The 14,818-nt window shown below is 42.3% G+C and overlaps 1 protein-coding gene across 6 annotated transcripts in view; it reads left to right on the top strand.

The window, feature by feature from the left end:
• ABTB3 (ankyrin repeat and BTB domain containing 3) overlaps window positions 1–14,818 on the top strand; it is a 213,878-nt gene that overhangs the window by 157,750 nt on the left and 41,310 nt on the right. For all 6 annotated transcript variants that reach the window (XM_083574077.1, XM_083574076.1, XM_083574075.1 and 3 more), the window contains exons 4-5: window positions 438–590; window positions 14,474–14,639. In XM_083574077.1, coding sequence (XP_083430203.1) covers window positions 438–590; window positions 14,474–14,639 — 319 coding nt within the window. The remainder of the gene's footprint in view (window positions 1–437; window positions 591–14,473; window positions 14,640–14,818) is intronic.

Genomic DNA, 14,818 nt, shown 5'->3' with positions numbered 1-14,818 from the left:
CAGGTTGATACAGAAGCGTGCAAATCTCTCCCCGCAATGTATATGTTCTAGAAAAGAGCACTGACCTGTGAGCAAAGTTTGGGGACTTGCTGTCTTAGCGAAGCCAATTCAACAGTTCCAATTACAGTTCCTTACAAATTCTCTGCAATAATTTTCATTGCCTCTAGTGTAGATATGGATATCATTACCCTGGCTTTTAATATGTTTTGTTCTGTGAAACCTACTTCTTTTGTTGAATCTATACTGTTCTGTTTGGTTTAGAAAGCTTTTTACTGTTTCACTTGTTTTTATAATTGTAAACTGTTTAACTTCTTTTTTTTATAACTGTTTGATTATATTATTGTAACAATGTTGAAGGGCAGGTAAGAAATATTCTACGCAGCACACAATATACTGCAATGGGAGGAAAAATAGCTTCTTTGTCTTGTTCTTCCTAGGCCGTTCATTGTGCTGCCACCTCTGATGGAATGGATCAGAGTAGCTTTGGCTCATGCAGGGCACCGTCGCAGTTTCTCCCTGGACAGTGATGATGTACGGCAAGCGGCCAGGCTGTTGCTACCAGGAGTTGACTGTGAACCTCGGCAGTTAAAGTAAGTCTGTGCAAAAAAACAACAACCCAAAAAACCCCCAACCTCAATGTGATTCGTTAAAGAGATTGCTGTGGTTTAACAAGTCGAGCAAGGGTTCAGTTACATACTCTATCTGCTGATTTGCAAGTCGCTTTCTAATCTCCCCCGCCCCCTTACCATTTAGCTTTTTTAAAAAACCCTGTATCTCCTTCACATGGACGTTGAGCCAGTTTTGGAATCTGCAAGGCTTATGTGCCTGCATGTTTAAATAGCTAGATCAAGCCCCCTAAGTCTTTTCTTTTGAATTCTGTTTGTATTTCCCCTTCTTTGCCATCAGATGCTGTTTCCGTAATGAGAGAGTGAAGTGCTCACCTAATTAGCTCGGTCTTGCTGTGTTCCTTTGCAAAATTCAGAGGTGTTATCTAAAAGGCATCTCCCCTTTTTTGCAGCAGCCATGGTTTAAATAGCATATTTTTCACTGAGAAGTACTTCCAGCTCCTGCTGTAAGATTTCTGTTTTTCATGCTGAATTTCTGTTTCTGGAAAAGAGGTTGCTAAGAGGTTGCATTGCATATTTTTAAAATAGAAAAAGTATGCAGCGGTATTGCAGCTAGTGGTTTCCAAATGCCGCTGTCAATATGTAAGTTATGCATACATTTTATATTTTTAAAGAGCTTGTTGCCATTGTGCTCATGTATGTGAAGGTACAAAAGTGTTGGGTTTTGATGTATCCTTCATTGTGGGAGATTTTATTTAGATTCGCTTTTTATATGGAATGACTTATGCTTCGGCATTATGAGCCTGTAAAGGCAGAAATTCGTCATCTAGTTGCTTAGTAGCTTCAGAGGAGAATGAAGCTGACAGTCCTTGGGCTATTATTCAGAGACCAGTAGATTCAAACCCATGTGTGCATATTATTATTATTATTATTATTATTATTATTATTATTAATTTTCAGCAGCTTCGCAGTGAGTTATAAAAGACTCCCTTCTTATATGTGGAAAGGATTATATGTATATCCCTTGAGACAGCAGCCGCTGTGTTGGCAGGGTCTGATGTTACTTGCTGCAATGCAAAAATAAGTCTATGCATCTCAGATTGTTTAGAACCATGAGAGACTGTGCATGGTAGTAGCTTATGGGGAAATGACATCACTGATTAATTTATCAGAAGCCCCTTATTAACGAGCCAGATTAATGAGTTGCCCCTTTTTTGTATGTTAAATCTCCAAGGAAGAGAATAGACATGTTTCTGTATGCCTTCCTCTTATTTTTGTAACTTTGCCCTGGTGTTTGTGTTGTTGTTGTTGTTTAGTCATGTCCGACTCTTCGTGACCACATGAACCAGAGCACACCAGGCAGTCCTGTCTTCCACAGGAGTGTGATTGTGTTATGGACAGGTTTTTGCTACCCTGGTACAGTGGTACCTCGGGTTAAGTACTTAATTTGTTCCGGAGGTCCGTACTTAACCTGAAACTGTTCTTAACCTGAAGCACCACTTTAGCTAATGGGGCCTCCTGCTGCCGCTACGCCGCCGGAGCACGATTTCTGTTCTCATCCTGAAGCAAAGTTCTTAATCTGAAGCACTATTTCTGGGTTAGCAGAGTCTGTAACCTGAAGCGTATGTAACCTGAAGCGTATGTAACCCGAGGTACCACTGTATTTCACTGAGCATAATAACATACCTCTGTTTGATCAAACTGAAGGCTTATCTACTCCACTCTCAGGGCCAGCCCTATCATTAGGCATAGACTGAGGTGGCTGCCTCAGGTAACAGAAAGGAAGCAGGGCGTGGTGCAAGGTGTTGGGAAGCGGCCTGCCTCTGCCCCCTAAACTAGACTGCTGCCCTCAGGAGGATGCCAGTGTTAAAATAAGAATGGACTTGCAGTTCTGTCAGCTTATTTTATGTAAAATGGGGGTGGCATGTTGTCCTTCGCCTCAGGCATTGCAGTGTCCTGGGCCAGTCCTGAATCCAGCATCCTGTTTATCACACTGGCCTACCAGATGCCTCTTGTAAACCCACAAAACAGGGTATGAATGCAGGAGCACTCTCCCACTGTTGTTCCCCAGCAATTGATATTGAGACTTGCTGCTTCTGAATAAGTGCTTAGGGCTAAACAAATATTTGCCCCCCCCCCCATATTAAGGATCGCTCAGCATTTTCTCCACTTTTGCTTCAAATGTGAATTTGAGTGAATTGGATCTTGCCTTCTCTTCCCAGAGCAGCTGTATCACACCCACTGGTGTAGTTGGGTAGTAGGATGAACTTGCAAAAAAGTGGTAGCACCCCCAATAATGTGTAAAGTAAATTGTAGCTCCAGTAGTAGCTTGCAGCGGAAGAAAAGAACAAAGATTTATTAGCGCTAGGCACCAGTGACACAGCATTATCATTTTCACATAAAGACATGATAAATTTGTGTATATATATATATATTGCCACAACATAGCCAAGAGGCCAGTTTTCTGTTATCAGAGAGCAAATACTTGAGGAATAGGGGCAAAAGCAATTTAAGAAGTAATAAGACCAAGTGTGTTTCAGGCCATCGCTAGAAGCATCAAAGCAAAAAATATTACAGAGATCAACTATGAAAAATGACACACTCTCTCTCTCTCTCTCTCTCTCTCTCTATATATATATATATATACATGTGCACATGTGTACAAACACACACTTTGGGTAAATATATATTCATGTGTGTAGGCAAATTCACATATCTTATGTAGTATTAAACAGTATTTAACAGAATTTTCCCTTATAGGTAGGTTTGGGCAAGACAATAAGGCTGTGGTATAAGGGACAACAAGAACCCATAGAAATTTTTCTAGAAGTGCAGGATGCAAGTTAGTCCTGTCTCTGTCTGCTCAAGAGAAACATATATGCAATGGAAACTTTCTAGGTGCAGGTCTGCACTTTAAAGCTCCAAGTCCAACTGGTTTGTTGTTTTTTTGCCTCAAAGGTCTGTCTAGCCCAGCAACCTCTTTCTCACAGTGGCCCACCAGATGCAAAGAGGGTCCTGGATTATAACTCATTGGCAGAACACATGTTTGTATAAAGAAGGTTCTGTCCCTGGCATCTCCAGCTACAAAAATCAGATGATAAATGATGGGAAAGAACTTGTCAGAGCTGTTTCCCCTCCTTAAGAAGACCTCCTTGGACCATGAAATGCTAAATAACTATTGCCCAATGGTGAATGTTCCTTTTGTGGGCAAGGTGTTGTGAGTATGTGGTGCTGGTGGCCTGGCTTCAGGCATGCTTGGAGGAAACTGATTACAGTGGTACCTTGGGTTACAGACGCTTCAGGTTACAGACTCCTCTAACCCAGAAATAGTACCTTAGGTTAAGAACTTTGCTTCAGGTTAAGAACAGAAATCACTTGGTGGTGGTGCGGTGGCAGCGGGAGGCCCCATTAGCTAAAGTGATACCTCAGATTAAGAACAGTTTCAGGTTAAGAACGGACCTCCAGAACGAATTAAGTTCTAGGATCTGTACTAGGATCCATTTCAGTCTGGCTTCAGACCTGGTCATGGCACTGAAACTGCCTTGGTCATCCTGGTTGATGACATTTGTCATGAGAGAGATGGGGTGGGAGTGTGACTCTGCTCATTCTTCTCAATCACTCAAATGGCTTTTGATACTGTTAAGCACAGTATCAGATCCTGGAGCATCTCAGGGAGGTGGAGGTTTTGGGCACTGTGTTTCAGTGATTCCGCTCCTGCCTCCGCGGCCTCAGAAGAAAGTTCAGTTGGGGCCTTCTCCCACGATTGCAGCCTTAATGTATCATTATTGTTTTGGTATTGCCAAAGAGGAGGAAGGTGCTTGTGGTATTTTCAAAATAACATGGACACTACTGGGCACTATGCACCTTGACTTTGGGGCAGTAGGGAAATTTGCTGCTTTACCTCCTGCTAGTTCTGCTTCCAGCCTAAAAGATGCTAGAAAGAGTAGGAAAGCAGGAGGTCTTTTCAGAGCCAGCTAATAATACAAAATAAGTTACCCGTCTAATGAGATACAGCACCCTTTTCATATGCCTCTCTCCTTGAGTGTCCTTGTCCTCATCCCAAATTTTGAATAATCCTCTAATTCCAGCTATGACTGCTGCAATAATTAGGTATGGAAACACTAACCCAGCATGCGGCTGCAAACAAACTCCTTGACAAACATACAGCAGTCCCTTGGTACGGATGATTCCAGAGGATAAAGAGGATTTGAATACTTACAAGGTCATATTCGGGTTTCCTGATGGGAATCTCATCCTCTTTTGCTAACCTGGCGTCTAACACCAGTAATGAGGAATTATTGAAGTGTTGTCTCTTCTCCCCTCTAGTTCACTTCAACTCTTAATGCTATGGGAGATACAACCTCAAACATTACAGAATGTATGATTTCCTCTCTTATTCTCTTATTATGTACATGTCATGTTTATGGTAAAGGGACCTCTGACCATTAGGTCCAGTCGTGACCGACTCTGGGGTTGCGGCGCTCATCTCGCTTTACTGGCCAAGGGAGCCGGCGTACAGCTTCTGGGTCATGTGGCCAGCATGACTAAGCCGCTTCTGGCAAACCAGAGCAGTGCATGGAAACGCCGTTTACATTCCCGCCAGAGCGGTTCCTATTTATCTACTTGCACTTTGACGTGCTTTCGAACTGCTAGGTGGGCAGGAACAGGGACTGAGCAACGGGAGCTCACCCCGTCGCGGGGATTCAAACTGCCGACCTTCTGATTGGCAAGTCCTAGGCTCTGTGGTTTAACCCACAGCGCCACCTGCGTCCCTACATGTCATGTTTACTCAAGGCCAAACTGGATGAGACATGAATGGGGCTCCTGAATTGGATCAGCACTAGAAAAGAGGTAGTTAGTTCACCCTCCTCATGCCATTTCTCTGACCTAGTTTGCTCCCCCAAAACTAACTGTCCTAGTGGAGAAAATGTACAAGTACCTTCATCTTTCCTCCAGAAAAATAAATAGTAACTTTGGGGAAGAATCAGGGGAAATGGTGCAGGGAAAATACAAAACTCCCAGCTAGTCCAGCATTCAGCTTTGATCCAATTTTCCCCCTCCTATGCTTGAGCAGTCAGGCCTGTGTCAAAGGGACCCTCCGCTTCCTTTTCAAATTTTCAGCCAGTTCCAGGTCTGCTCTAAAGCTGCTGCAGAGATTGGATCTCTCACTCACTCACTAAAGTTGCATCCTTCTGGCTCTTCTGATGTACTGTGTACCTTGAGGCTGAGCAACATGACTGCAGACCAACTGCAAGCTTTGCATATGCAAAGAGCCTCCTGGAACTTGGCATACATCTCAGATTTCCTGCTGATTGCCTCCTACTCCCAAATAAGAAGGGAGGTGTTGGTTTAAATCACTGATTTCCTGTTTGGGATTTAAAGATCAGAGAGGAGGAATATAGGAAGCCACCTTGTATTAGGTCAGACCATTGGTTCATCTAGCTAAGTATGGCTTGAACTGTCTGGCAGCAGCTCCCCAGGATTTCAGACAGGGAACATTTGCAGACATACCGGAATTGATCTTGGGACTTAACTTGCATGCAAAGCGGTTGAGCTAAGCTGCCCTACTGAAAATAAAGCAAATAGATGTGAATTCGTAGCATTTTTAGTTAAACATACTTACTCAGAAGTAGGTCCTGTTGATTTCAGTGTGGCTTATTCCTGGGTGTGTAGATACAGGACTGCAGCCTAAATGTATGATTTAAACTACTCAGCCAGTGCTGTTATTGGGAATCCTGCTCCCTGCCTGTTTCTCCCCTCTCTTGTTTTTAGAACCTACTCCTGATTCTCTTCAAAAATAAGTTTGCATTTCACAAATGAATATATGGCTCTCTTTAAAATGAAATTCTACCCATCAGACAAAACTTTTGTCTGATTGCAATCTCTTTTCCTGTCTCCATACGTGGGACCCAAGTGTTGATCTTTCGGCAAGGATCTTTCTCCCTGCCCGCCCTTGCCTTCCACTGTTGCCCAGCACTCTGTCCCTTCCATTAGTAAAAACAAAAATCATCAGGCGGGAGAGGAGGCTACTGGGGTAAATGAAATGCAAACACTGTGAGGCAGCTTACCTTCATGTTGAGTACCTTCAGTTGCCATTTAGAAAGGATAGGAGAACTTGGGGCTCTCCAGATGGTTGCTAGGTTTTTCTAGGGACTGGTGTGTCACCTGCCATGGCTTGGTGGGCAGAATCTGGCCTGTTGGTAGTGGGCTCACCACTGCTCCCTTTGACCATTGCCAGCTGTGCTTCTGCAGAGGGGATGCTTTCAAGTTTGTCCTGTTACCTCTGGGTTGCAAAGATAGCAGGCAAATCAGTTTGAGGCTAAGATGCAAGTGGTTTGCGTAAGACCACCCCATGAGTTCATATGTCTGAATAGTGCTCTAGTCTGAATGAAATACAGTGGTACATCAGGTTACAGACGCTTCAGGTTACAGACTCCGCTAACCCAGAAATAGTAGCTCGGGTTAAGTACTTTGCTTCAGGATGAGAACAGAAATCGTGCTCCGGCGGCACGGTGGCAGCGGGAGGCCCCATTAGCTAAAGTGGTACCTCAGGTTAAGAACAGTTTCAGGTTAATAACGGACCTCCAGAACGAATTAAGTTCTTAACCCGAGGTACCACTGTACTGTATCTTTCTACTGCTTTTGGATTTTTCTTAATCAAAGAAGATAAATATTCAGCTGTTGATATTGTTGAGAATTAAGTGCTGCTATCTTTTTGCATACAAGTGCCATTGTTGTTTGATCAAAGGAAATCTGTTTGATTGCTTTTGCGCTGGAATTTAAATCACAAACAAGAAGGAAGAATACATATACTGTAAAACAACAGGGCATAAATAGCTAATCACAATCCCAGGAGAGGTAGCTGTGTTAGCCTGCTGCAGCAAAAACAACAAAGTCTTAGCTTCTTAAAGTCTTAGTCTTGTAGCTTCTTAAAGACTAACAAATGTTGCTCCAATAAATTTTTTAGTCTTCAAGCTGCTGCAAAGGTCTTTATTGTTTAATTAGAAATTACTTTCCTAAGTTGAAATGAATTGAGATTCTGCTGTTATCCATGCAACCTGAACAACTTAAGAGGGTGCTGGCATGGGAGCACGTGTTGATAGAAAAACTGTCTTTTTCCAAGTAATTTCTTTCACATGAGAAGCTGTGATGGGTGGCTATGTGCTTTTTCAACCTCTTCCTGGAGCTTGCTCCTTTCCAAAACCTGGAGCTGAACTCTGACAACATGGACAGATTCCCACTACATCCGTTAGGGTTTAAGGATCTCTCCTCTATAGTGCACCACAATGAATCACAGGGTAGATGCCCTCATGCACATTGCTGGGATTTCCCTGACTAACATGTGTTCAGTCAACTAATGGTGGCTGGGAAGGGGGATCCATTTAGTTTGAACAGTGTGCAGATTTCCAGCAGTTACCTGAGCAATGCACATTTGATTGTTCTGCCAGATGTGCAGGGTGGTCACTAGGGTTGAGATACATTAGGCACCCACTAGCTGTACTTTCCGGGGGTGGGGGGAATGGAATACATTTTTCTTTTCAAGAGCTTCTCTAGCTGGATGAAAAGGTTGCTGCCTTAGGTGTTCATTGTGCATAATTTTTAACCTAATTCCAGATGATCATGGCGATTATAACTATTTTAGCTGTTTTTTTTAAATGATGAGATTGTAAATTGCCTTAAGACATATATGTAAAAGGTGATCCATTAATTAGTTGCCTGATACAAAAGAGGACAAGAGTCCTGCACTTTTTAATAGCTGCATCTCTTCTGCACAACAGATGAAAGTGAAAGTGTCCTCTCCTCTTTTGCATCTGGTCACCATAAATGTTGCAGCACCTTTTCTCCTCTCCCCTAGGCATTCACAGATTTTTAATTCTTGCTGTTTCTGTGCTGTTTTTTGTTTGTTTTGTTAAAATAATAGATTTTAAAACTGGGTTGCACTGATAGCTTCTAGTTTGATTTGCAAGCTGCCCTGGAAACCTTATGGTCAGAATGCAAGATCATCACATTATTCGTATGTTGCCTTTCCATGCTCAAAGTGGCTTACAACAATACAAACCAAAATCAACTGTCACAAGTACAATATCATAATAACAGCAATAATAAAATAAAATGCAGCAGCAGAAAAAGCACATTTCAGTAGCATAAAACGTCTAGCATCAGCAAAAATAGTGTTAGAAGCATTTTAAACAAATTATTTGGATAGCATTTGGTTCATGAGAATCTCAGTTTTCCTTAATGCAAAAAAGGCAGAACATTTGTTTCTGACAGTGTGTTTCCTTAGAACTGCATGGGTTGCGTTTCTGATCCACAGTCATATGGCTTTAGAAAAAGACTAGTGTGGTGAAATCTCTGAAAGAGGCTCCCCTGTTCTGAAATACACCTGAATATTCCTTGTGACCAGCACACAACACATGCACACAACTCAGTGCCTCATCACTGGATGACTCGCACATAAACCGTCTCGACAGAAAGGATTGTGTAGGAGGTGAGGTGTAATCTGTCTGGGCTGCTTGATTGTGGTAGCTGTTTCATACAAGAACGTCATCCATTGATAAAAGTCATTAGCTGATGTGCTAATGGTTGATTTCAACATACCCATATCTTTCTCCCTGACATCACACAACTTCTTGCAACAACAATAAAATATTGCACACCAAAAAAAAAATGGGGAAAGATGGGAAATGAAGCATATAAATGTTGAGCACACCTCTTGGAACAGACCATAGCTCAGTATGAAATGATGAATATGAAAACGATGCATCACTACATTGGCTACCTCTGAGTAGACTGAGAAACAGCACACGGTCAAGTGGTGAGCTTCATGGTTCAGTGTGAATTTAAACTTAAAATGTCCATTGCTCTAGTCCGGGTTCAACGCTTGTCTCCCCTATAAACCACTGCCTTTCCAGTTCCATTTTCACAATTTATAAGGTAAGCGGTGGAGCCTCAAACTTATTTATTTTAAAAAATTAAAAGGAAAATGAACACTAGCTGATTATCTATATCTTCACTTTTACAGGCTACACAGCCACAGAAAACAGTAGAATCAGATACACATGTATGGTAGAGGTGAAGGGGGAAATTTCACAGTTCTTTGATGTCATCTGTCTTTTCTTGCCAAGACAAATGTGTTTCTTGCAAAGGATTGGCATTATCTTTGGACACATAGTTCTAGCATGGAGTCAGTCCTGTTTTGTGGGTATGTGTGTGGCACTTCAAAACCTTTAAGAAATCTCTTAGGAGCAGATCTGTAAATCTAGACTGCTGCATTTGAGTAGCTTAGCTGTATTTGCATTGACCGGCGTTCTTAAGGGTCACCTGTACTGAAGTTTCAACTTCAGTTGTAGAAATAGTTCTCCTTTGCGGTACCAACTTCACTCACCAATGCTTCAACATACAGTCCTACAGGTTAACCTTCCCTAACTGTTTCTTACAGGCCTTTCAATTTGTTCATCTTTTTGGCTTCTTTATTTCTTGTTGTGCCACATTGGCCTAGTGCAAACACAATGGTCCCAGTCTTAGATTGTGAAAGGTGCAGGTCTGTATGCTGTTCTTTTGTGTCACTGGAACAAATTGTTTTCTCCCCTTTAGTCACAGAAGAGAGACCTAACCAAGTTCAAATCTTGGTTAGCTCGAATTTTAGATTATGGTGGCCAACCATTCAGGCATGGGGAGAGAATTCACTTCAGGAAAGGAGTGCAGTCTTGCAGCTCACATTGAGTTGTACCCAAAAGTGGCCTAACAATGTAAGCCTCTCCCTTCCTCCAAACCTGATCTCAGATGGCTGAAATAGGTAGGGGATAATCAGGTACCTTGGATTGTGCAAGCAAAACCATTTGCTACTATGAGATTTCAGCATTGGCTACAACCCTCCACCTCTAAACAGTTGAGCACAGTGAAGGAATTCGTCCCATTCCCATCTGTCCTTGCCCTGTATAATAGTATAAATGCACTGCTGCATAATCATAAATAAACTGCTTGCTTTGTACTTTCAAATCCACTTTTTCTGGTGAAAGAAGTTCTCAAACTTCACTTTCCAGAGCAAAATTTGTCCAGAGCAAAATTGTTCAATGCTCCTTATATTCAGTGTGGGATGCCATGGCTGTCAAACTGCTCCTTCAAAGTGATATTGCACTGAATGGTTGTTGTTTTAAACAGTGCAGCTGCTTAGCAATAAAAACAACAGCACAACACTTGGTATATAGAAAGGATACTCCATGAAGCTCAAATTAAGAAAGGGAGGCATTCCTAATATTCTCAAAATTCCAAATGACTAATTGTGTAACTAGTTGGGGATAGTTATAAATAGCCCAATGATTATCTCAGATCCTGTGGGCCTGATTTACATTTTATCATTCAGAGTGAGTGGCTGATTTGTAACTAGTTGGGGGCAGTTATAAATAATGCTATATAAGCATCATAAACCCTTTATGCTCTCAGGTTCTGTGGGTTTGATTTGCATTTTCTTTATGGCAGCATAAAGAGCGCTAACTGGGCAGGAATTTAATCTGCAATTATTAATTAAGCTATCTGCAACTGAATTTAATGGAATTCTTGGAGGCCTCCTGTAATTATCCTTAGCATGTTTTAATATCAAATCCTCATTCAGAGATGGCAACCCACAGAACTATTTTTAAATATTTTTTTGAAATCACAGGTTTTCACCTGCACATATTGAACATGCCTAGAGTGTCATTCAAATGATCTTGGCCCCGTCCCCATAAACAAGCGGTGAGGAGGAGAGGCAGAGCTTGTGCACCAGATGGGTGAAGAGGAGCTCCTCTTTTCTTATTGGACCAGATTGGGCTCCCCCAACCTATAATCCAACACCAGCAACAAACCAGCAATTAAATGATAATGAGGCAAAACACTTCATTGTATGGAATATAATATAATGAATAAATTGTTGTTGTTGTTGTTGTTATTGTTTAGTCATTTAGTCATGTCCGATGCTTCGTGACCCCATGGACCAGAGCACGCCAGGCACTCCTGTCTTCCACTGCCTTCTGCAGTTTGGTCAAACTCATGCTGGTAGCTTCGAGAACACTGTCCAACCATTTCGTCCTCTGTCGTCCCCTTCTCCTTGTGCCCTCCATCTTTCCCAACATCAGGTTCTTTTCCAGGGAGTCTTCTCTTCTCATGAGGTGGCCAAAGTATTGGAGCCTCAGCTTCAGGATCTGTCCTTCCAGTGAGCACTCAGGGCTGATTTCCTTCAGAATGGAGAGGTTTGATCTTCTTGCAGTCTGTGGGACTCTAAAGAGTCTCCTCCAGCACCATAATTCAAAAGCATCAATTCTTCGGCGATCAGCCTTCTTTATGGTCCAGCTCTCACTTCCATACATCACTACTGGGAAAACCATAGCTTTAACTATACGGACCTTTGTTGGCAAGGTGATGTCTCTATACATCAAATAGAGCTTGAATCATGGGCTTGAAAGTGATCTTGGAGATCATTTAGCCCATGAGTAGGAAACCTCAGGACCTGGGTGAGGCACAAATATGGCCCTTCAGGGATTTCTCAGTGGCCCTCGGGACTCTCCTTGGCCAAACCCTCCCCCCAGCCACACACCTCACCAGCTCTGCACTAAAGTGCTCTCTCCTGCTGGAATATGTCTTCGAACTGTGGGGGTGCCTCTTGCTTGCTTTGATGGGCTATGGAAATATGTGTTTGCTTGCATATAGAAACCTCTGTGTTTCTCTGGGTTCAATGTAGCCTACTGAACAAAGACAAGAGTCAAAATAATTGTTTTGGCCTCTTTTGCCCTTGGCCCCATCCACCCCTGACATGAGGCCCCTGGAAGTTTCCCCACGAAGAAATGAGGCCCCTGGGCTAAAAAATTAAAATGTTTCCCCATTCTTGAGCTTGTCCCATCTCTGCTCAGTGCAGAATGCAGCCACAGCATCCCTAACAAATGGCTAGGATGGCTGGATGAAAAGGGGGATATGGGGTTCCTACACCTTTAATTATTTTGTAGTAGAGATACTAAAGATGTAGGAGCCCATTCCTCTTTCACCTGGACACCATGCAAAGGATGTCCAGCAAAGGAGAGAGCCCACTACCTGCAAAGGCAGTTCTGTTGTACCATCAAACAGCTCTTATGATACACAGATAAATATCAACAGTTCAAGGATTGGGAGGATGTAGGCATTTACACAATCCGTTACCTGCCGCCCAGAGGGAAAGCAATTCCAAAGAGAAACTGCAAGGTCAGTTAAAAGTCCTACCTGGTTTCAGGTAGCTCAGGCTTATTCATTTGCACTTCATTTGGAGCACAGGGGAGAGGGCCTACGCATACTTACCTTGTTTGAATCCTTATGCAGCAGGCCAGCATATGACCTGAAACGTGCTGCTTCCCTAATATACAGCAAAATTGTACGGGAATCAGATTTAGGCCACCCAATTGGGCATAGATGCCACCCTGCACCACAGAGAACTAGTAGGCTTCCTACTGACCGCAGCATAGTTAGCGATAGCTCAGCAATGGAAAAACCAGACTGAAATACCCCATAACATATGGGGAAATAATATCTGGGATGCAGCAATGTCTGAGCGCCTCACCAGACACAGGAGGGCAATTAACGGCATTACAAATGGGACGCCTTCCGAGAAAGGTGGACCCCTTTCTTTAACTATGTTAATTACCAAAATCAAGACCTTGCTATACCAACTGCTCAGTATTCTCAGCGGAGAGGTTATGTTAAGTAATATGTTTGAATGTTGAATGTGTAAGTGTATGTCTAAAGACAATGGATAAAACAAATACCATTAGATGTACTGCTGGATAAGTGTTTAATGGAGTGCCTGGCGTGCTCTGGTCCATGGGGTCACGAAGAGTCGGACACGACTAAACGACTAAACAACAACAACAACAACAACAACCAATAAAAATTGTGTTTTTTTTTAAAAAAGCTTTTTACCTTTAAGAAGTTTTCCCTTATTTATTTATTTATTTATTTATTATTTGCACTCCTAGCTTGCCCTTTACCAAATGGCCCCAAGGCACAATGCAAAACATGTCACAAGTACAATTTACATTAAAATCATAAAATAAAGTCCCCAAACAACCAATGCCAGGCAAAAAACATTTCTCTATGGTTAGGCCTTTGGCTGATTAAACATTTTAAGGCCTTTTAAATGTGCTTGTGGAAGGGAGGTTGTTGGGTTTGTTTATTTTTTATTTTGTTACATACTTGGTGTTCTTATTTTGTATTTTTATGCTGTGAACCGCCCTGTGGACTTTGGGTGTAGGGTGGCATACAAATTTAATTGATTGATTGATAATAAAGCAGCATAGAACAGCAATGCAAGATGCCTAATTAAAGCATCTAGATAAAATCTGCTTCCCTGAGATTTCTACCCATTGATTCTATTCCTGGTTGCCACCTGAGAGGTGCTGGTAAGAGCTGCATGACAGGCAAATATCCAACACGTGCTGATTTTGCCATCACTTCATCTCTATCCTGGAAACATCTACCTAGTCTTAGGTTCCTTCTTGCTGCATAAACGACAGAGCCCCCATCAGTCTCTGTTTGGCAAACATAGCTAGAAGAATCTGCACATACACCATAAATTTAGAGCACACACCTACCCACCCACCCCCCTCCCTGGAATTCTGGAAACTGTAATTTACCCCTCACAGAACTGCTGTTCCCAGCACCCTTAGGAAATTCCAGTTCCCATGATTATTTATGGGAAGTCATATGCTTTAAATGCATGGTGTGTATGCAACCATGGTAAGGTAGGTTTCATTGCATATAAGCTTTCATTGACAAATTGTCATAAAGGATGTTTGTAGCTATGATGGTCTTTATAGTTCATAGACAAAGCGTGGCAGTGGTCAAATGAATGGTGGAAGTCTGCTTTCTGATTATTTCCTAACATAACTGTTTTCTTCAATTTGCAGAATCGACGACTGCTTCTGTGCTTCTCGGAAGCTGGATGCAGTAGCCACAGAAGCCAAATTCAAGCAGGACCTTGGGTTCCGAATGTTGACCTGTGGCCGTACAGATCTGGTCAAACAGGCCATATCTTTGTTGGGGCCTGATGGAATTAACAGTATGAGTGATCAGGTAAAAAGAAAGAAAGAAACTTACTGATTTTTTTAAACAATGGGTTGACAATTTGAAATTGTAAAATGGGTTTTAATTTTTTTATATATAGACTATTGAAGAAAATATGGGACGCGGGTGGCGCTGTGGGTAAAACCTCAGCGCCTAGGACTTGCCGATCGCATGGTCGGCGGTTCGAA

The sequence above is a fragment of the Podarcis filfolensis genome, assembly GCF_964270895.1.
Source record: "Podarcis filfolensis genome assembly, chromosome: 10".
Classification (NCBI taxonomy): Eukaryota; Metazoa; Chordata; class Lepidosauria; order Squamata; family Lacertidae; genus Podarcis; species Podarcis filfolensis.
The sequence above is the reverse complement of the archived record's forward strand: the minus strand, read 5'-3'. Positions and strand labels throughout refer to the sequence as shown.